Source organism: Terrapene carolina, unplaced genomic scaffold (genome assembly GCF_002925995.2).
Source record: "Terrapene carolina triunguis isolate 2854851 unplaced genomic scaffold, T_m_triunguis-2.0 Scaffold69, whole genome shotgun sequence".
Classification (NCBI taxonomy): Eukaryota; Metazoa; Chordata; order Testudines; family Emydidae; genus Terrapene; species Terrapene triunguis.
In genome coordinates this window covers 38,749,553-38,770,603 of record NW_020664420.1, presented here as the reverse complement: position 1 = coordinate 38,770,603, position 21,051 = coordinate 38,749,553, and the positions used below count along the sequence as shown (strand labels likewise).

General features: G+C 42.0%; 1 protein-coding gene across 2 annotated transcripts in view; it reads left to right on the top strand.

Moving 5' to 3' along the window:
• Positions 1–21,051, top strand: part of IQGAP2 (IQ motif containing GTPase activating protein 2) — a 230,985-nt gene that overhangs the window by 53,118 nt on the left and 156,816 nt on the right. For both annotated transcript variants that reach the window (XM_024194115.2, XM_024194113.2), the window contains exon 2: positions 2,504–2,603. In XM_024194115.2, coding sequence (XP_024049883.1) covers positions 2,504–2,603 — 100 coding nt within the window. The remainder of the gene's footprint in view (positions 1–2,503; positions 2,604–21,051) is intronic.

Genomic DNA, 21,051 nt, shown 5'->3' with positions numbered 1-21,051 from the left:
TTGAAAAATATTTCTTTTATCTCATACAAGTACTGTAGTGCAATCTCTTTATCATGAAAGTGTAACTTACAAATGTAGATTTTGTTGTTGTTACATAACTGCACTCAAAAATAAAACAATGTAAAACTTTAGCACCTACAAGTCCACTCAGTCCTACTTCTTGTTCAGCCAATTACTAAGACAAACAAGTTTGTCTAAGTTTATAGGGGATACTGCTGCCTGCTTCTTATTTACAATGTCACCTGAAAGTGAGAACAGGCATTCACGTGGCACTTTTGTAGCCAGCGTTGCAAGGTATTTACTTGCCAGATATGCTAAACATTCATATGCCGCTTCCATGCTGATGATGATCATTAAAAAAAAATGTGTTAATTAAATGTGACTGAACTCCTTGGGGGAGAATTATGTTTCCTGTTCTGTTTTACCCGCATTCTGCCATATATTTCATGTTCTAGCAGTCTCGGATTATGATCCAGCACATGTTCATTTTAAGAACACTTTCACAGCAGATTTGACAAAATGCAAAGAAATGTGAGATTTCTAAAAATAGCTACAGAACTCGACCCAAGGTTTAAGAATCTGAAGTGCCATCCAAAATCGGAGTGGGACGAGGTGTGGAGCATGCTTTCGGAAGTCTTAAAAGAGAAACACTCTGATGCGGAAACTACAGAACCCGAACCACCAAAAAAGAGAAGCAACCTTCTGCTGGTGGCATCTGACTCAGATAATGAAAAGGAACATGCATCTGTCCGCTCTGCTTTGGATCGTTATCGAGCAGAACCCATCAGCATGGATGCATGTCCTCTGGAATGGTGGTTGAAGCATGAAGGGACATATGAATGTTTAGCACATTTGGCATGTAAATACCTTGCAACGCCGGCTACAAAACTGCCATGCGAACGCCTGTTCTCACTTTCAGGTGACATGGAAAACAAAACGCGAGCAGCAGTATCCCCCGTAAATGTAAACAAACTTATTTGTCTGAGCAATTGTCTGAACAAGAAATAGGACTGAGTGGACTTGTAGGCGCTAAACTTTGACACGGTTTTATTTTTGTGTAGTTATTTTTTTTTTACATAATTCTACATTTGTAAGTTCAACTTTCACAATAAAGAGATTGCACTACAGTACTTGTAATGGGTGAATTGAAATACTACTATTTCTTCTGTTTTTTGCAAATATTTGTAATAAATATAAAGTGAGCACTATACACTTTGTGTTCTGTGTTGTAATTGAAATCAATATATTTGAAAATTTAGAAAACATCCAAAAATATTCAAAATAAATGGTTTTCTATTGTTTAACAGCACGATTAATTGCACGATTAATCATGATTCATTTTTTTTAATTGCTTGACAGCCCTATTTACTATGGTTTAATTTTCTTATTTTTCTGGCTTTGGCAGTGTGCTTGCGGCACTGATGGCTGATCGAGAAGTAAAATTGTACAAATACAGAATTTTCTATCCACTAAGTGCTCTTGCAAACTATAGAGATAATTTTACCCACACAGAAATGCAACCATTTCTGGGGTGCAACCTAGCTTCTTGACAGCACATAGCAATACTACCCCCACAATAGTTTTTAGAACTGAAAATGGAGGTTACTTTATCCAGTGGAGACTGCACAGGGAGAATTACTTACTTATGCTAGGGTAATGGAGACATGTTGTGCTGGGTGCTGTACAAACGCAAGTCCCCACTCCAGCAGCCTTACAATCCAAAAGATACAAATAGATCAAAGGCTGGTGATGAGGAATAACATGCAAATAGATAAGCATGGTGACTGGCATAGTTTTGTTAGTTACGGGTGGTGGTGTTTGGGTTTTTTGGTTTTTAGTAGGCAGAATGTAATTGCAGGACTTACAATTTCACCAAGTTAGTGCCATAGAAGCTGTAGGCCTATATTTTCAGAAGACTGTGCAGGAAATTATCTGTGCAATCTTGGTAACTGAACCCACATATACTGGAGAAGTTATCCTTTGAGGGTCAGGATTTTAATTTTTACAAAAGAGGGAAGTTGGTGATGGGGATTGTATATAATGGAGTAAGAAGAATTCCAGTTAGAAGGCCTACCTGTTATCTTAGTATTTGCCTGAAAAAGTGGTTGCTGGGGAGTTTATCTTCCCTCCACATATTAAAAAAGGTGGTGAAAAAAATAATTGAACTCTGCATGCCCCCTCAGATAAATAGTATGAAGAATCTAAAATCAGAGGGGAAAGTGTGAATGTTAGGATACTGAATGTGGTGCATGGAAGAGAGTGTTGGAGGAAATTTCCCCAATACTTTTATAAAACTTAGTTCTTAAAATGTTGTGGTTTTAACACTGTTAATCTTTTTTTACTTGGTGTGGTAAGAGTACTTCTGTATTTGGCAAATGTTTCTCAGTGAAGTCCTATAAAGAGCATTTTCTCAGCTGCAGCAGTTTTGTTTTGTTTTTTAGTAAAATTGCTTTGAGGGTCACCTCTAATCATGTGTAATTTGACATAGTTTTTCTGTTTACAGCTATTGTGGATGATGAAAGGCTTTCAGCAGAAGAAATGGATGAGCGGAGGCGTCAGAACATTGCTTATGAGTATTTATGCCATCTAGAGGAAGCAAAAAGGTAAATAAATAAAAATATATTCTAAAAAATATCCAATACTGAATTTTAATGTGTTGCAATCTCAAGATTATAGCTTTGAAAAAATTTCCTGAATGACTCAGTCTTATTTATGAAATTTTATAGAATCTTAAATAATACCAAGAATCTTGTGGTGAAGGGCTTTGGCTTTTATAATTCAGCCAGATAATAGTAGCTTTTTATGAAGTAGAGAGAAATAATAATCTTCAGAAACTGGTCATTTTAAATTAACACAAGCAATGGGCACTAAAGTCTAACTGTAGAGTACTGTCTGCATGGGGCAAAGGGTTTTATGAACTACATGCAAAAATAGAGTGCAGTATGTGCTGGTTTCTTAAACCAGCAGTAGACCACTCTTTCATCATTATTGGACTTGGGGGGCGGGGGGGGGGGAGGTGGCAAAATCACCTGCTGACGGAGTAGCATGATGTGGTACTTAATGTCACGTATACAACCATTTTTACACCTAATGACTACTCTTCATGTAAAAATTGATATCTAAGAGGCTTGTTCTGCTTCTGTGTTGTCTTTCCGATAACTCCATAAGGGTCTCTTTCCTCTTTGTGCTTTTCTGAGGATAGAATCTGTGTGTGAGGAAAGGAGAGTTCTCTTGGATGTTTTTATTTAAATACCACTCCTTCTGTATACAAAAAAGATTTCTAGATGACTTACTTTTTTTCTGATTTTTTTTTTTTCAAGATTTAAGATAATATTATACACATACAGCAGATTGAGACTAAGAGATTCAGTGTTTCTCCCTGGAAACTATTTTTAAAACTTTAAACTTTTTAAGACGTTTGTCTCCTGAAATGTCCCCCTCTCTCTAATCTTAACTGACACTTATACTTGTATCTCTCTCTTTTTTTTTTTTTTTGCCAACAGTCACTATGCACAGGAGTCAGCTGCCAATTAGAGAGACAAGGTGGGTGAGGCAATCTCTTTATTGGACCAACTGATGGGGGGAGAAAAGTTTTATTTTACACATCGCTATTCCTCAGGTTGGTCTAATAAGAGATCTTACTTAATCACCTTGTCTCTTCAATATCCTAGGACCAACAAGGCTATGACACTGCGTACAGTTGCCAATTATCTTGCACCAGAGACATTATCATGACGACTTACATTGTCCTAGGCTACGTCTTCACTACCCGCCGATCCGGCGGGTAGCAATCGGTTTATCGGGGATCGACTTACCGCGCCTCGTGAGGACGCGGTAAAATCGATCCCTGATGGCTCTACCGTCGACTCCGGAAATCCACCTCGACAAGAGGCGGTAGCGGAGTCGGCGGCAGCGCGGCAGCGGTCGACTTTCCCGCGTCCTCACCGCCAGGTAAGCCGACCTAAAATACGCAACTTCAGCTACGGTATTCACGTAGCTGAAGTTGCGTATCTTAGGTCGGAAGTCCGCTGTAGTGTAGACCTAGCCCTAAAGGCTCCTGCCCTTCCTCATTCAGCGTCCCATTTGTTATGCTGCTGTACTTACTGTAGTGCACTCTACCAGTCTCATTCCTCACTTCCCTTTTTTTGAGCAAGAGTTGTTTCTTTTCTATTTATAGCTTAAAATTAGTAATGAAATAGTGGTGACGTGTCTGCATCTGTTCATGCTCCGCTCACGTTTTTGAGATTCTCCTTGCAAGAATAAGGCTGAAATGGAACCTTAGATTCTGGAGCACAAGATAGCAGCCTGTAGCAGAAAATACGAGTCTGATGAACCACAGCAAACAGGACAGTGTGACCTCTGCCTCACAGGATGCAGGACAGCAGTCTCTGGCCTTTTCTAACCTCTCTACGCATACCCTGCACACCACTGCTACATGCTGCAGTGACAGGCAGGCTGTGCTCACGCTGCAGTGTATAGCTACAGGTGGCAGTGAGAGGTTCTGGCGGGAGGAGGCAGTGGGGAGCTTTTCCCTTCCGCCTCTCCCTGCTGGAGTCTTTCACTGCTGCCCAAGTCCCTTCACTGGAAGGATTCTGGCAGCAGAACATTACACTGCTAAAAGTAGCAGTGTAGATGTAGAAAGCACTGCTTGGGCATGTAGCGAGTCATATGGGGTATATACACTAGGGTTCTGGCATATCTGTACTTTACTCACCAAAGCTGTGCCTCACCAGCTACACACTCTTGTCTGCACGTCCAGCTAACATGGGTATAGTGTCTGTATGCTATACGCTGCTGTAAGTGTAGAGCTACCCTTTGAAATGCCTGCGACAGCTCGTTACCAGAGAGACTGGTAGGCTGCAGCCCTCTAACAACAAAACAGTGGAAGGGCAGCAGATGCAGTGGCAACAGAATTCAAGCCTTAACCCAAACAGGATGTTTCCAGTCTGGGCTGTATGCTTGCATGCACCCATCACATCTTCAGTAAAGTCTTTGCTGCTGTTATGGAGCCCAGAGCCAGTTCTCAAAGTCCTGCAAAGTAAATGATCCAGAAATTACCATAAAAGGGGGACGGGGGGGAATGCTCTTTTTCCCTTACCTAATGTATGAGATCTCTCTGCTCTGGATCTTTAGTCCATGTTTTCTGTTACAAACTTTGCTTTTATTTTCATGGGGGGGACGGGACTTGAATGCTAGTATTTTTCAGCTCCAGAAACAATAGCAAATACTCTGCTGCAATTAAGGAGTGGTATTGTGCAAATACAACGTATACTATTTTGGCCTGTTCTGAAAGGCTTAGTAAAAGTGTCAAGTGCCTAAAAGATTTGGGCCACAATATGGATATTGATCTATTGAGGAGTTATACAGTACTGTAGCAGTGTTTTTTTTCTTTACTAGCAATGTGGGCCAGTCTTTTTTTGCACTGTTTATAATCAAAATATTGTCATAACAGCTGTGTGTTTCAAAATGCCAGAGTTAATTAAAAGGTGAAGAATGTGTACTGTCAGACATTTTTAAAAAAAAAAAAATAGTTTGCACGCTTACTTTCTCTACCGCAGCTTTGAGAAATCCTCCTGTGTTGAATCTGAAAGAGGAATCTCTTGTCATTGGTTTCTGTACTTCTGTAAATAGTGCATTCTGTACTAGGTACAGTGTCCCTATGCTACATGAGTAACGAAATAGGAAATTGATTTTTAAATATAATCAGCCTACTTGGAATATCTACAGAGATCAGCAGTGTTTGTATAGGGTGTTATATTTGATAATCAAATATGTTTGTTCCATTGTGTTATACTACTAAAAAAAGCTACCACCTGCGGATGGCAAATGTAAATCATAAAAGTTGTGAATTGAACCACTTGTCCTCAAAATGTCAACAGTATGGAAATGATCTAAGGAAAATGTTTTTCCACGCCGTTGAAAAATTAATATTCTCAAGTGTCTAAAATTTATCAAAGCAATAAAATTAAGATTAAAGCTGCCAGACTTCTATCTTCATCTTTCTTTTCCTCCTCTAAGCAGTGTAGCATGAGTGCATAGAATGGAAGCACACGCGAGAGGAAGCAGAGAGGTTTCCTTAGTGAGTTTTACAAATCCTACAGTAAAATACTGCAGGCTTCTTAAGATTAGTATTAAGCTACTATAAATAAAAAGAGCAGTATCTGTACCATAAGATTTCTCAGTAAACATGCTAGTCTTGTCCTGAAAAGTGTCTTAAGAAATTGTGCTGTACACTTTTTAATTGGGTGAAATTAATTGAAATAGTGAAAGAAACTCTTCCAAACAGGTTTAAATGGTATTATCCTTGTAATACCTAGAATTTCTTAGACACCCCCATCAACTTGGCTTTCATTTTTTCTTGTCTTTCCACAGAGCTGTGTGCAATAACTGTCTCGTTCTGGACAGCAACATAGATTTGAGTTCTAGTAGCTGTCACTTGGAATTGTGGTGTGCTAGTTGCATACATTGAGTTCGTAATCTAGCATGGTTGGCTGTGGGGGATGAACTCGTCCATGGAATAAGCTGGGACAGCTCCAATTGACTTGATGAAAATTACACCCACTTATGCTAGGGCTGAATTTAATCCATAGTATCTCTATTTCATTACAATTTCTCCTTCCCTGTCAAACTGATGTACTTCATTTATGGAGGTATCTGTTGTAATTACGTAGTTAAAATGGATCTCTGGTTGCAACTTTAAGCCTTGTTTTTGCCGCCTCCTTCTCTTCCCATTTTAATAGGAACAAGATATTCCTATGCGATATTGTCCACTGTGGGATAGGCAGACTTTTTTTTTTTTTTTTTTTTTCCATGGAGTTTTGCAAATGTAGGAAAATAGTTAATTTTTGAAGTGTTTCTATTCAAGATAAATGAGGCTTTTGGTGTTTAGGGTTTTTGCCTCCTCTTCTGTTAGAGGGAACCCAGATTCTCAAGTGTAACTCTCCAAACTCTCATGCATAGTATAACTTTAAGTTGGGTATGAAATGGTCATTTATGACATTGGCTGGATCACAGTCAGCAAAGCAGCAGGGTAAAAATGTATACCGCTTAATATGCTTAACAGGTCAAGCACTGAAGTGCTTAACTGGTTCAGGTATAAGCTAATGGTGTGATTATCTGGCTTGTTATGCAGTACCTCAGACTATAGAATTTCCCTGAACTAATTTTGGTCTTTGGGGGGGGAAAAAAAACAAGACAAAAATATCCGTTAATTAAATCTTGATTTAAAAATTGCCAATGATAAAGAATCCATCACAAACTCTTGCTGGTATGTCACTTCCACTTGCTCTTAATTTTTTTTTATATGCCTTATTTCCCATCCAAATTTGTCTAGCTTCAACTTCTACCCATTGTATTGTGTTATGCCTCTGCTTGCTTGATTGAAGAGCCCATTATCAAATATTTGTTCCCCACATATATACAAACTGATCAAGTCACCTCTTCATCTTCTGTTTGTTGGAGTCAAGGGGCTTAATCTGTTCAATTTATCACTATAAAGCATCCTTTTCTAATCCTTTAATCGTTCTCATGATTCTTCTCTGAACCCTCTCCAGTTTATCAACATCCTTGAATTGTGGATGCCAAAACTAGACTTCATATTCCAGAAGCAGTTGCACCAGTGCTAAATACAGAAGTAAAATATCCTCCCTACTCCTACTAGGGATTCCCTTGTTTATGCATCCAAGGATTATGATGGCCCTTTTTGGCCACAGCATCATACTGGGTGCTCATGTTTAAATGCCTAACCACGATGACACCCCTCTCCCCCCAAGTCTTGTTCAGAGTCACTGATTCCCAGGATAGTCCCCCACTCACTAAGTGTGGCCTGCATTCTTCCTAGGTTTTTCACATTTGGCAGTGCTGTTTGCTTATGCCCAGTTGACCAAGCAACCCAGATTGCTCTGTATCAGTTAATCTGTCCTGTCCTCTTCGTTATTTACCACTCCTGCAATCATTGTCTCATCTTCATATTTTATCAGTGATCATTTGATTTCTTCCAGGTTTGTTGATAAAAATGTTAAATAGCCTAGGGCCAAGAACCAATCCCTGAGGGACCCTGCTGTAAATATACATGCTTGAGAATGATTCACCATCTAAAATTGTATTTTAAGACCGTCACTTAGCCAGTTCTTAACACACACAAAAATTAACATGGCACATATTAAATGTATCATTCTAGATTTTCATCAAAATATTGTGCAATACCAAGTCAAATACCTTACAGAGGATTAAGTATATTACATCAACATTATTACCTTTATCAACCAAGCTTGTAATCGCATTTTTAAAAAAACAACCCTCAAGTTAGGCTGGATCTATTTTCCATAGTCCCATGTTGATTTGACATTAATTATATTACCTTTTTTTAGTTCTTTCTTAATAGTCCCATATCAGCCCCTCCATTTTTTTTCTTGGGATTGTTTTCAAGTTGGTATGCCCATAATTATCTGGGTCATTCCATTTATTCTTCTTAAATATTGACAGAACATTAGCAGTCTTCTGGAACGTCACCCATGTTCCAAGAGTTATTGAAAATAAACATTAATGGTCTAGAGAGCTCCATGGCAACTTTTTAATTATTATTATTATTTATTTTATTTTATTTTATTTTATTTATTTGTTTTAAACTCTTGGATGCAAGTTAATAAAATGTTTAACTTTTTAGTAGCTGCTGTATAACATTCTCCTGAGTCGCTATTGGAATGGTAAGGATTTCACTGCATGATATGACTAAATCATGTTTCCCCAAGTGCAGAACCAAAATGTCTCTTGAACACTCTTGCCTCTTCTGTATTATTGGAAGTTCTGCTACTTCCATCTAGTAATGGACCTGTACCATTTAAAAATACCTTTATTGTCCTTAACTTTTCTTGTAGCGGTCTTCACTTTGTCTGTGTCTAAGCCAGTGTATGGTGGTTGTGTGTATGTGTTTTTTAAACTAGTGCAGTCTTCTTCCTTGCTTTGTGGCTTTCTGGGCATCTAGTAAAATGTTCTAAAACCATTCCCAATTATTAACAATTATCTGGGCAAAACTTGAAAGCTAATGTGCCCTTGTACCCCATCCATAAGATTAGTTGTTGTCCATCTAAGTCTGATGCTCAGTTTTGTGCATTGAATGGATCCTATTTAATGTTGGGTGTAACTGAGGTGGCCTAGTGATGATTCATCCAGAAGCATGAACAGCATGTATGGTGTTGCAGTCACTGCACATCATGGAGCAAAGGTTCTGCATTGGCTCTGAGCAACAGTGTGAGAAAGGGATTTGGAGGTTGAAATGAGGGCTCAGGTATGGACAGTAGACTAGCAAATTGCAACTCCCCTTAATAGCTCTCCTAAGTAGAGCTCATAGAGGACTACTACTACGGTTGGATCTGTGTTGACAGTTATGGAGTGGCTTGTACACTGCTTTCTGTCCTGGCTTAGATTTGGAAGGATTTCATTGTCATTGCTTCCTCCTCCCCCTGCCCCTCCCAACCTCTGTGCAGGTTCCCTGCTAGAAAATAAGAGCAAGTAAGGTTAACTAGATATAGTATGTGTGGGAGAAGGTTTCCATAGCACTCCCTAACCTCTATACTTGTTGACTTTTGACCCTTGACAATGGGTGTGAATACATCCTACACAAAGGTGATTTAAGCAGCCCTAAGCTTGGATTTTTATAAGGATTTAAAGTTAAACACATAGCATCAGAGGACTGGAAGGGTTCTTGAGAGGTCATCTAGTCCATCCCCCTGCCTCATCTCAGGACTAAGTATTATCTAGACCATTCCTGACAGGTGTTTGTCTACCCTGCTCTTAAAAATCTCCAATGATGGAGAGTCCACAACCTACCTAGGCAATTTATTCCAGTGCTTAACCATCCCGACAGTCAGGAAGTTTTTCCTAATGTCCAACCTAAACATCCCTTGCTGCAATTTAAGCCCATTGCTTCTTGTCCTATCCACAGAGGTTAAAAAAAACCATTTTTCTCCCTCCTCCTTTTAACAACCTTTTACATATTTGAAAACTGTTATCATGTGTCTCTCCCCGCCCCCCCCCCCCACCGTCTTCTCTTTTCCAGACTAAACAAACTCATTTTTTTTCCAAATCTTCCATCATAGGTCATGTTTTCTAGACCTTTAATCATTTTTGTCACTCTTCTCTGGATTTTCTCCAATTTGTCCACATCCTTCCTGAAATGTGGCACCCAGAACTGGACACAGTATTCCAGTTGAGGCCTAACCAGAGGGGAAGAATTACTTCTCGTGTCTTGCTTACAACACTCCTGCTAATACATCCCAGACTGATATTTTTGTTGTTTTTGCAACAGCATTACACTGACTCATATTTAGCTTGTGGTCCACTATGACCCCCAGATCCCTTTCCGCAATACTCCTTCCTAGGCAGTCATTTCCCATTTTGTGTGTGTGCAACTAATTGTTTCTTCCTAAGTGGAGTACTTTGCATGTGTCCTTATTGAATTTCATCCTATTTCCTTCAGACCATTTCTCCAGTTTGTCCAGATCATTTTGAATTTTAATCCTATCCTCCAAAGCACTTGCAACCCCTCCTAGCTTGGTATCGTCCACAAATTTTAAGTGTACTCCCTCTGCCATTATCTAAATCATTGAAGAAGATATTGAATAGAAGCGGACCCAGAACTGATCCCTGCAGGACCCCACTCGTTACATCCTTCCAGCATGATTGTGAACCACTGATAACTACTCTCTGGGAATGGTTTTCCAACCAGTTTTGCACCCACCTTTATAGTAGCTCCATCTAGGTTGTATTTCCCTAGTTTGTTTATAAGGTCATGTGAGACAGTATCAAAAGCTTTACTAAAGTCAAGACATACCATGTCTACCACTTCCCCCCCCCCCCCCATCCACAAGGCTTGTTACCCTGTCAAAGAAAGTTGTCAGGTTGGTTTGACACAATTTGTTCTTAAATAAAACAGTCAGCATGGATTTGTCATCACCTTATTATCTTCTAGTTGGTTGTTTTGTTGGTTTGTTTCATTATCTTTCCGGGTACAGAAGTTAAGCTGACTGGTCTGTAATTCCCTGGGTTGTCCTTATTTCCCTTTTTATAGATTGGCTCTATATTTTACCTTTTCCAGTCTTCTGGAATCTCTCCTATCTTCCATGACTTTTCAAAGATAATTGCTAATGGCTCGGATATTTCCTCAGTCAGCTCCTTGAGTATTCTAGGATGCATTTCATTGGACCCTGGTGACTTGAAGACATCTAATTTGTCAAAGTAATTTTTAACTTGTTCTTTCCCTATTTTAGCCTCTTCTGATCCTACCTCATTTTCACTGGTATTCACCATGTTAAATGTCCAATCACCACCAACCTTCTTGGTGAAAACTGAAACCAAGAAGTCATTAAGCACCTCTGCCATTTCCACATTTTCTGTTATTGTCTCCCCCCGCCCCCAATTGAGTAATGGGCCTACTCCGTCCTTGGTGTTCCTCATTCTACAAATACATTAGAAGCAAACTTTCTTGTTACCCTTTGTGTCTAGCTAGTTTGATCTCATTTTGTGCCTTGGCCTTCCTAATTTTGTCCCTACATACTTTATTTGTTTATAGTCATCCTTTGTAATTTGACCTAGTTTCCACTTTTTGTAGGACTCGTGGTTTTTTTTTGTTTTTTTTTTTTTTAAGATCATTGAAGATCTCCTAGTTAAGCCAGGGTGGTCTCTTGCCATACTTCCTATCTTTGCTACGCAGTGGGATAGTTTGCTCTTGTGCCCTTAATAATATGTCTCTGAAAAACTGCCAACTGTCTTCAATTGTTTTTCCCCTTAGACTTGCTTCCCAGGGGAACTTACCTACCAACTCCCTGAGTTTGCTAAAGTCTGCCTTCTTGAAATTCGTTGTCTCTATTTTTCTGTTCTCCCTCGTACCATCCCTTAGAATCATGAAATGATGAGTTCATGATCACTTTCACCCAAGCTGCCTTCCACTTTCAAATTCTCAACCAGTTCCTCCCTATTTGTCAAAATCAAATCTAGAACAGCCTCCCCCCTAATAGCTTTCTCCACCTTCTGAAATAAAAAATTGTCTTCAATACATTCCAAGAACTTGTTGGATAATCTGTTCCCTGCTGTTATTTTCCCAACAGATGTCTGAGTAATTGAAGTCCCCCATCACCACCAAGTCCTGTGCTTTGGATGATTTTGTTTGTTTAAAAAAAAGCCTCATCCCCCTTTTTCCTGGTTAGGTGGTCTGTAGTAGACCCTAGCATGAGATCACCCTTGTTTTTTGCCCCTTTTATCCTTACCCGGAGACTTTCAACAAGTCTGTCTCCTATTTCCATCTCAACCTCAGTCCAAGTGTATATATTTTTAATATATAAAGCAACACCCCCTCCCTTTCTTCCGTGTCTGTCCTTCCTGAGCAAGCTGTACTCTTCTATACCAATATTCCAGTCATGCGTATTATCCCACCAGGTCTCTGTGATGCAAACTGTCATATTTGTGTTTATTTACTAGCATTTCAAGTTCTTCTTGCTTATTCCCCATACTTCTCGTATTCGTATACAGACATCTAAGATACTGATTTGATTCCCCCATCCAGTTCTGTTTCGTCTCTCCTTTATCCCTGCTATAACAGCCCATGTTTTTCCCCCCCCCCCCATCTTCTAGAACAGGCCTAGAGATAGCTATTCTGTTGTTCCACAACTAACATTTAAGTATCTCAACTACATATATCAGAGGGATAGCCATGTTAGTCTGGATCTGTAAAAAGCAACAGAGAGTCCTGTGGCACCTTTAAAACTAACAGGTGTATTGGAGCATAAGCTTTCGTGGGTGAATACCTGACGAAGCCAACTTTATAATCACACAAAACCAAACACCCCTGCCCTGCTCTCTGCTCACTCCATCCCCCACCCCCGTCGCTTGCTCATTTTCATTCGGCTGGGGCAGGGAGTTGGGGTATGGGAGGGGGTGCGGGCTCCAGAGTGGGGCCAGAAAGGAGGGGTTCAGGGTGTGGGAGGCTTAGGGCTGGGCAGGGGCTTGGGGTGCACGAGGGGGTCTGATCTGGGGTAGGAGGTTAGAGTGTGAGAGGGGGTGTGGGTTGCGGGCTCTGGCCAGGCAGCGCTTACCTCAGGCGGCTCCTGGAAGTGGCTGGCATGTGCTAGGTGCAGGGGTGGATACAGGAGCTCTGCGCTCTCCCCGTGCCCGCAGGCACCACCCCTGTAGCTCCATTGGCCACAGTTCCTGACCAATGGCAGCTGCGGAGCTGGCACTTGGGGCAGGAGAGCAGTGCACGGAGCTCCCATAGCCACCCCTGCGCCTAGGAGCCAGACATGCCATCCGCTTCTTAGAGTCCCTAGGAGCCAGGGCAGGCAGGAAGCCTGCCTTACTCCTGCTGCGCCGCTGACCGGACTGCCAGGGATCCTTTTTGACTGGGTGTTCTGGTTGAAAACTGGATGCCTGGCAACCCTGGTGAGTTCAGGCACCAACTGCAGCATCTAAGCTTCTGTCCTCCTTTTTAAAAACAATAATCCAAATGTGAAGTAAGTATAAACCAAAGCAGTGATGTTTGCAGACTGCTCCAGTGCTGCTGCTGCATGTTGTTTTGTCAAGCTGCAGCTGACTGAAATTGCTGTGATACATGTCAGTTTTCATTGGAGCATTTCGGAAACTTGGAGCACTAGTGAAACTGATACTCCAGTATCACTCACCTGCTGTTGATGATGATTGATAAGTAGGGTTGGAAGCATGCATGTGCTCTCTTTGCTTGAAAGAAAGAAAGAGAGAACCAAATGCAGAGACTGAGCAAGAGGTAGAATAACAGATCTTATTATTTGCCTTCTCTATCTCCATAGGTGCCGACTTTCCCTCTACCCAGGGGGTGCTCAACACTCCTCCTCTGCCTCGGGTCCTGCCCCCTCCACTCCTACCCCCAAGTTCCCGCACCACCTTTTCCCGCCCCTGTCCCTGCTCCTCTCCCTCCGTTCTGGAGCCAACCTGCATACCGGGAAACAGCTGTTCGTAGCGGGTGGGAGGTGCTGGGAGGGAGGGGGAGAAATGATCAGCGGGGCCGCCGGCAGGGGAGAGGCGGTGGGGAGAGGGGGGAGCTTGGCTGCCGGTGGGTGCTAAGCACTGCTAATTTTTCTCCGTGGGTGCCTATGGAGTCGGTGCCTATGTCCACCTCCACCCTTCTGAGCAGTAAGGAAGCTGTGGGTGCAATGTCAAAAGGGAAGAGACACAATGCTCGCAGAAGGAGGGAGGGAGAAGGGGTGCCTCAGATCTCAGACACCAGTTATCCAGAGGCTAATAGAAAAGGAGCCAGGTCTATGGGCATTGCCTTGGTGTTTAGCTTTTCATCTGGGTAATGCCCCTGCACAGTGGGTGTCCCTCATTTTTCATATCTGGTGTTATCTAACAGCAAGATGACTAAACTTAATACCTGTTGGGTAAAATTTTCCAGGCCTATCTGTGAGATGTGAATGGCCTGGTATGTAGAAGGGAGTAGGAGGAAGAGTATGATGAGTTAAAAGTATACAAGGGTCAGATTTTTCTGGGGAAGGGGAGTGAGAGGATGTATGGGAGAGAGCAGAAAATACGGGAAAAGAGACCGTTTAAATAGGAGGGAGAGAAGGAGGATGACAAGTGATAAAACAGCAAATCTAACAAAGGCCCTCTTGTTTTCATTTCATTTTGCTTAAAATTTCCCTGGAATTTATCAGTGTTTTTATTACAAAAATTAAACAAGTGAAAATCAGTGCAAAAATTAGCACCAGTTTTCTGGATAAATATCAGGATTAATAATGGGAAATGGTAGGACAGGAAGAAAGTAACTAACAAAGAAAACTAAGAGTATTGAAATTAGAAGCAGTTTAATGCAGTTAGTTTCATGAAAGTGTACCCTAACAGTAGATACATGCAGGTGTGTAGATTTCACTACATGATTTTACTTTAAGAGACCGTGTAAATGCAAGGCAATTTATTATTAACATAAACACATCTACCTGATGTATTGGATTTTCTTAACATAATCTGTGTGTTCTTGTATTTGAGTGGCCCAAAATTTGGGCATATTCAGTTTTTACTGAGTTCCAGCTTTTGTAAAATGTAGGCGTTTTAATTAAAAATCAATAAACTGAAAACAAGGGGCCTTAAATATACCCTAAGGAAAGAGAACTCATCTGTGGTAGGGGAATATCTTTCTCTACAAGGCAGCCTAATCATCTCCAACTAATTTCCATTTAAGAAAGATGAGGAGAATGCTGACTGTACCAGATGCCTACTAGCCATAGTAAAAAATAATGATGTCAAATATCCCCTCCTACAGCCATATCCCCTGCAAGCTGAAGGAGTAAAACAATGAAGTATTGTTTAATGCAGGGGTAGGCAAACTTTTTGGCCCGAGGGCCACATCTGGGTGGGGAAATTGCATGCAGGGCCATGAATGTAGGTCTGGGGCAGGGTGTGGGAGGCAGTGCGGGGTGTGGGAGGGGGTGCCGTGTGCTGGGAGGGGCTCAGGGCAGGGGGTTGGGGTGCAGGAGGGGTGCAGGGTGTGGCAGGGAGCTCAGGGCAGGGGTTCAGGGTGCCGGAGGGGTTCGGGGTGCAGGCTCCAGCCTGGCGCTGCTCACCTTGAGTGGCTCTGGGGTGGCAGCGGTGCGCAGTGGGGCTAAGGCAGGCTGCCTGCCTGCCCTGGCCCCATGCCATTCCTGGAAGCGGCCCGCACTATGTCCCTGTGGCCCCTGGGGAAGGGGGAGGCAGAGGGCTCCATGCGCTGCCCTCACCTGCAGGCACCGCCCCCCACAGCTCCCATTGGCTGGGAATGGGGAACCGCGGCCAATGGGAGCTTCGGGGGAGGTGCCCGCAGGCGAGGGCAACGTGCGGAGCCCTGAGCCCTCTGCCCTCCCTCCTCCAAGGGCCTCCAGGGTGTGGTGCCGGCCACTTCCGGGAGCGGAGCGGGGCCAGGGAAGGCAGGGAGCCTGCCTTCATCCCTGCGGCGCCACAGGGATGGCAATCCCGCAGGCCGGATCCAAAGCCCTGACGGGCTGGATCCTGCCCGTGGGCTGTAGTTTGTCCACCCCTGGTTTAATGGGCACTGTAGTTAAGTGAAAAACTGTCAATTTTCTAAGTGTAAATTACTGCATCTCTTGCTTGTTGTACATCTCCCTCCCCCGGCTTTCCTGGCTTAACTCATTTTCCCTCCCCTCTTCATGGTGGAGATCTTAGTTCTGAAATTTTAAACTTATTTAAATAAATGTGTTTGTGCTTACATGGTGTAAAGATTCTATAATATTAATATATTTTTATTTGGAGCATGTTTGGTGAGAGAGAACTTCAATTGTCAGCCTCTGTGTCCTTCCTAGGCTGACAACCGTGTGTCTAAATAAATGTGACTAGATTCATGATTGGGGTTTGTAGTTTTTAGCCATATACCTGAAAACAGGAAGTCCCCAGTATAAGGAAGCATTTTCATGCAGCCATTAATCTGATGAGTTTTGCCCTTGTTTCAGCTTTGTCCACTTCTAAAGCAGAGAATGTGAAAAGAGATGTGAAACTTCATATTTTATGAATTTCTGCAGTTGGATAAGAAAAATACATATGACATCTCATGGGAGAAAATGGTGGGCCTTTTTAAAAAAAGGATCAAAACATACAAATTATATGAATTTTAAGTAATGAAACTTTTTTTTATGGCACTTACACTTCTCCTGTTTCCTCTGCTGCTGAGATGAAACTGCAGTAGTATTAAGTCTCAACTTTCTTATTAGTCTGATATCAAGCACTGAAATGAAAAGGTAATGACACCTATCTGGGAGACCTACAGATTTTGCTGCAGCTTTGATGATCTGAAGTAAAATGTTGTTGTGTAGTGTCTGTGTGTTTCTGATATGTTCAGTGTCTCATTACCAAATTGATTTGAAGAAGAAAAAAAAAACAAAAAAAAAAAAACTTGTTGCTTTGCGTCCTCAGAAAACTGACTTTGATCTGCTGTCACTAAATAAATATACCTGTGTGTGACATTTCATTTCAATATTTATTCCCAACTCCTCGAGGTCAAAGTGGTATCACATGATGATTTTTTTTATCAAAGTATTGATTGTTTAAGAGGTAAGAACCAGAAAAGAAAATAAGTTGCACGCTAACTAGTACAAACACATGTTTTTAAGGCTCTATACTGCCCTCAGATGGAATGTAGGTAAACATTGTGCGTGACCTTATAAATAAAATATTGGAAATCTTTTCTAGATAGGTGTCAAGGCTTTACTTCCCTATAGAAGATGTACAGCAAACTAGTGGTTCTGAACTCCAAATATAGGTTCATCAGTTGTGGGTGAGAGAATCCTACTACAGTGCAATTAATGTTTTTACAAATAGCTTGCTGTGGGTATGTCTACACAGCCTGCAGGAGCAAGCCTCAGTTTGGGTTGATAGACTTGGGTAGTGAGGCTCATGTTAGTGCTCTTTTTAAGTGCTGCATAAACAGTACTTTGAACTTACAGCTCAGGCTCTGAAGCCCACCGCCCTCCCTAGGCTTCAGAGCCTGGGCTGCATAGACCTATGCTATGAATCTGGCTTCTGGTATGGGCTGAAGATGGGTTGTCTTCTATATTGTACAGCACAGAGCATGCTCCTCATACATGTTCAAGGCCCTGATTCATATGCATGTGCTTAACTTTAAGCCAGTTTCCCAAAGTGTGGGGTGCACCCGCTTGGTGTGAAGCCAGGGGGTAGGGACAGACCTCTCCGTTGTTCTCCAGAGTCTTGGTTCTAATTTTAAAAAGGATGGTATAGTTAAGGATGTTATGATTACGAGTAACTGATGCAGTGATGTCTTCCTGGATTTGCCCACGGCTTGAAACAGCAGCTCTAAAGCCTGAATTGACCTTTCATTTCAATGGATCTTAAAATATTAAGGGCATCTGAGTTAAGTGTCAACATTAATTTATTTTGCTGATCATCAAAGCATGGGGCAGGGAAGGAATGTACTATTACAGATATCTACAGCAGTTTCCCGAAGTCCCCCTGGGGTGCATGGAAGGTGAGTGAATTGGGAGGATGTGAAAGATGTATAAATTAAGATGTGTAGGTGTTTAATAGTGGGTTTTGCAGGGTGATATGATTGGTTTTGATTTCATGAATGAGGATTTGCTTACGTATAGGAGTAGTCTCATAGACTGCAGTGAGACTACTCACCTGTTTAAAAACTTTGCTGAATTAGGGTGAAAATCTAGATATTTAACTGTTAAAGATTTTTTTGGTGATGGTGAATCTATTTGTGTAGAAAGAAATCTGATTTATCTCCAGTAACTAAAAGTTTTTTCCACTTAATGCAATTTTTGATCAGGGATGAGTTGTCAAGCTCCAGGGATGATCCTATATTTTGAAGTCTCACTCCAGCAACCATGTGTTCAAAAGAATGCAGAGGGCTGCCATTGCTCAAAGGCATTGCGTTAAAGTGTCTCCAAGAAATTTTGATAGACTTTAAACAAAAAATCCTAAATTACAGTGCAGTTTTTCCATTGACAGCAGTTGGTTTCTGACAAGTCAGGGATAAGTTTGTAAATTTTTTAAAGATCTACCTCTGAACTTCAAAGCCATTAATATTTAACTGCTAGACAAACGGCATTCAGTACTTCCCACCCTTGTTAATGTCAAAAAGATATAGCCATGTTTCATTTGAAACAGAATTTTCTGAAGGTGGCACATGTATGACTTACTCTGATGCGCTTACTTCAAGGCTGTACAGGAACAGTCTCTCTCCAGAAGAACCTTAAAGCTTTTATGATGGCATTGTATAGCTGGTGCTTTTGTAACCTGATTACTAGAAGACTGTTAATTATTAATAGCTGGTTAGGTGCATGCTGTCGTGCCATTTACGTAACTCAGAAGGCTGTTAGCAAGTAGATAATTGATGATTACAAAGGCATCTCACATACTACTTATAAGAACCTTTCAGTTATAATAGAGCAGTTTGGGGAGGAAAATGTGTATCAAGAACTTTTTAGGGTTGGTAGATCTGCCTTCATGTTTTGGACTTCGAGATACTTACCTACCTACTGAAAAGTTGTGTGTGTATGCATGAGCCACGTTGGCTCAAGTTTCTTACCAGCCTCTCACATGGCTGCCGAGTTTCTTTCTGATCATTTGGAATCTTCTCTCCCAACAGTTAAAATTGGCATGAAATTTCTGCATTTGCAGTAGAATTAGTTAATAGCTCATCTGGATGGGTACAGCGGGCTAGAAAAAACGAAGCATGTTGTACAGTAACATCAGCCCTTCCCAAGAGAGCCAAGGAGTAGGAAAAGCCAAACATAATTTTTCAGTTCCTATGGGAGCAGGGCCCCCATTTCTGCCGCCCCAAACAAAAAAAAAAAAAAGCCATGATCGGCGGCGGCAGTTCGGCGGCAGGTCCTTCGCTCCTAGAGGGAGTGAGGGACCTGCCGCCCCCGAATTGCCGCACGTGCCGCCCCTCTCCCTTGGCCGCCCCAAGTACCTGCTTGTTAAGCTGGTGCCTGGAGCTGGCCCTGTATGGGAGAAACAAAAGTAGAGATGTTAAAGTAGGAAATGGAGGAATTGCCAAACTGTGTCAGACTGTTGGCCCGTCTAGTCCAGTAACCTGTTGCTGACAGTTGCTAGTACTAGATGCTTCAGCTGAAGGGGGGGGATTATTTTTTCTGCAGGGAAAGATTTCCCCCCCCCCTCCCAATCCCCAGAAATTAGAGGGAAACCAGCACTACGTACTTCTGTGGAAGGTTCTGAGTGAGAACATCAGCCATGGTTGGAAAGAAAAAGATTGGTAAGAAATCTATCTTGAACCAAGGCTGTAGCTTGTTAAGTCTTAGCCACTACGAAGAGTATTTTACTTTCATTTGCTTCTATCCATTTGGTCTTTATCCTTCTATTTTAAGTGAGTTCAAATGCAGTCTTTTTTGTTTTTAATTTAAACCATCCTGGTGCAGTGTATGAATTGAAGTGATTTGTTAATGCCAGTTAAAGCAGCAAGTTGCTGTTTGTCTCTTTAAAGTAGCAACACACCTTATTACTCCTCTGAATTTCCAGGAGAGGGCTGGACATTTCAGGGCGGACAGTTTTGTGGATATTCAGGTTTGGGGATGTGTTGGAGTCACCTTGTGAGTAGTAACCCAGGCTGGTGGAAGCCACGGTGGGGCTGTTATGTTGTAGGCAGGCTGCTGAGGTCAGAACACTGAACTAGTGTGTGCTGTGCATCCCACTCACGGAATCGCATGCTTCTCTGTGGGCTGTTGGTGTCTGGGCTGTAGGCCGCAGCAGCAGAGCATTTAAGGTACCCAGGGTTGCAGAGCAGGCAGTGGCACTACCTCTTACTGGTCTAGGTTGCACCCCAGAACATGACAGGAAGGCAGCTGGGAGGCCCAGAGCAGGTAAGCAGTAAGCTGTGGTGGTTGAGTTTCTGAGCTGGCTTGCCAGCCCTTACTTGGCAGATGTTAGTTGGTCAAAGAGAACTTCAGCTCTGCTGCCCAATATATATCAATAGTGAGAGGCAGCTGGGTGCTGCCAGCGCTTTGGAAGGATGTGAAGAGTTTGACAAGTGAGGGAGGTGGAGATGTGAACAGGAGTAACTGCAAAGCCAGCTGTAAGTAGTCAGAGGGTTTCTGCGCTCTGGAGAGGCTATAGTATGTTTTGAGCAGTAGATGGTAATAAATGGTGCATTGGAATTTAAGGGTTTAACTGTCATGTTAAGCTTCCAATCTAGGGTATGGTTTTTCTAGTTTGTGTATTTCTGGCTTTAATTAGCCTGTAATTTGATTTTTTTATTTAATTAAAAATGTGGTATTTGCAGCCCAGTGGGAAGCATGCTCAGACCCAGGCAGTACATTGTTTACCCCACAGATGTGCTCATTGCAGGAGTGCTTCTGGTCTCCTTTGGGCATTAATAAATGGGCTGCATCTGTAGGGGTGAAGAGAAGGGAGAGTTGCAGCTGGGCTTTCCCTTCTCCGATGATGGAAGGGGAGCTTCTGCTGATTTCAAGATGGGTGAGCATAGATTTCCAGAAATGTAGGGTGCTTTAAATGGTTAGTTATACTCTAACCAAATGCTGCGTCATCCTGTGTCCAAAA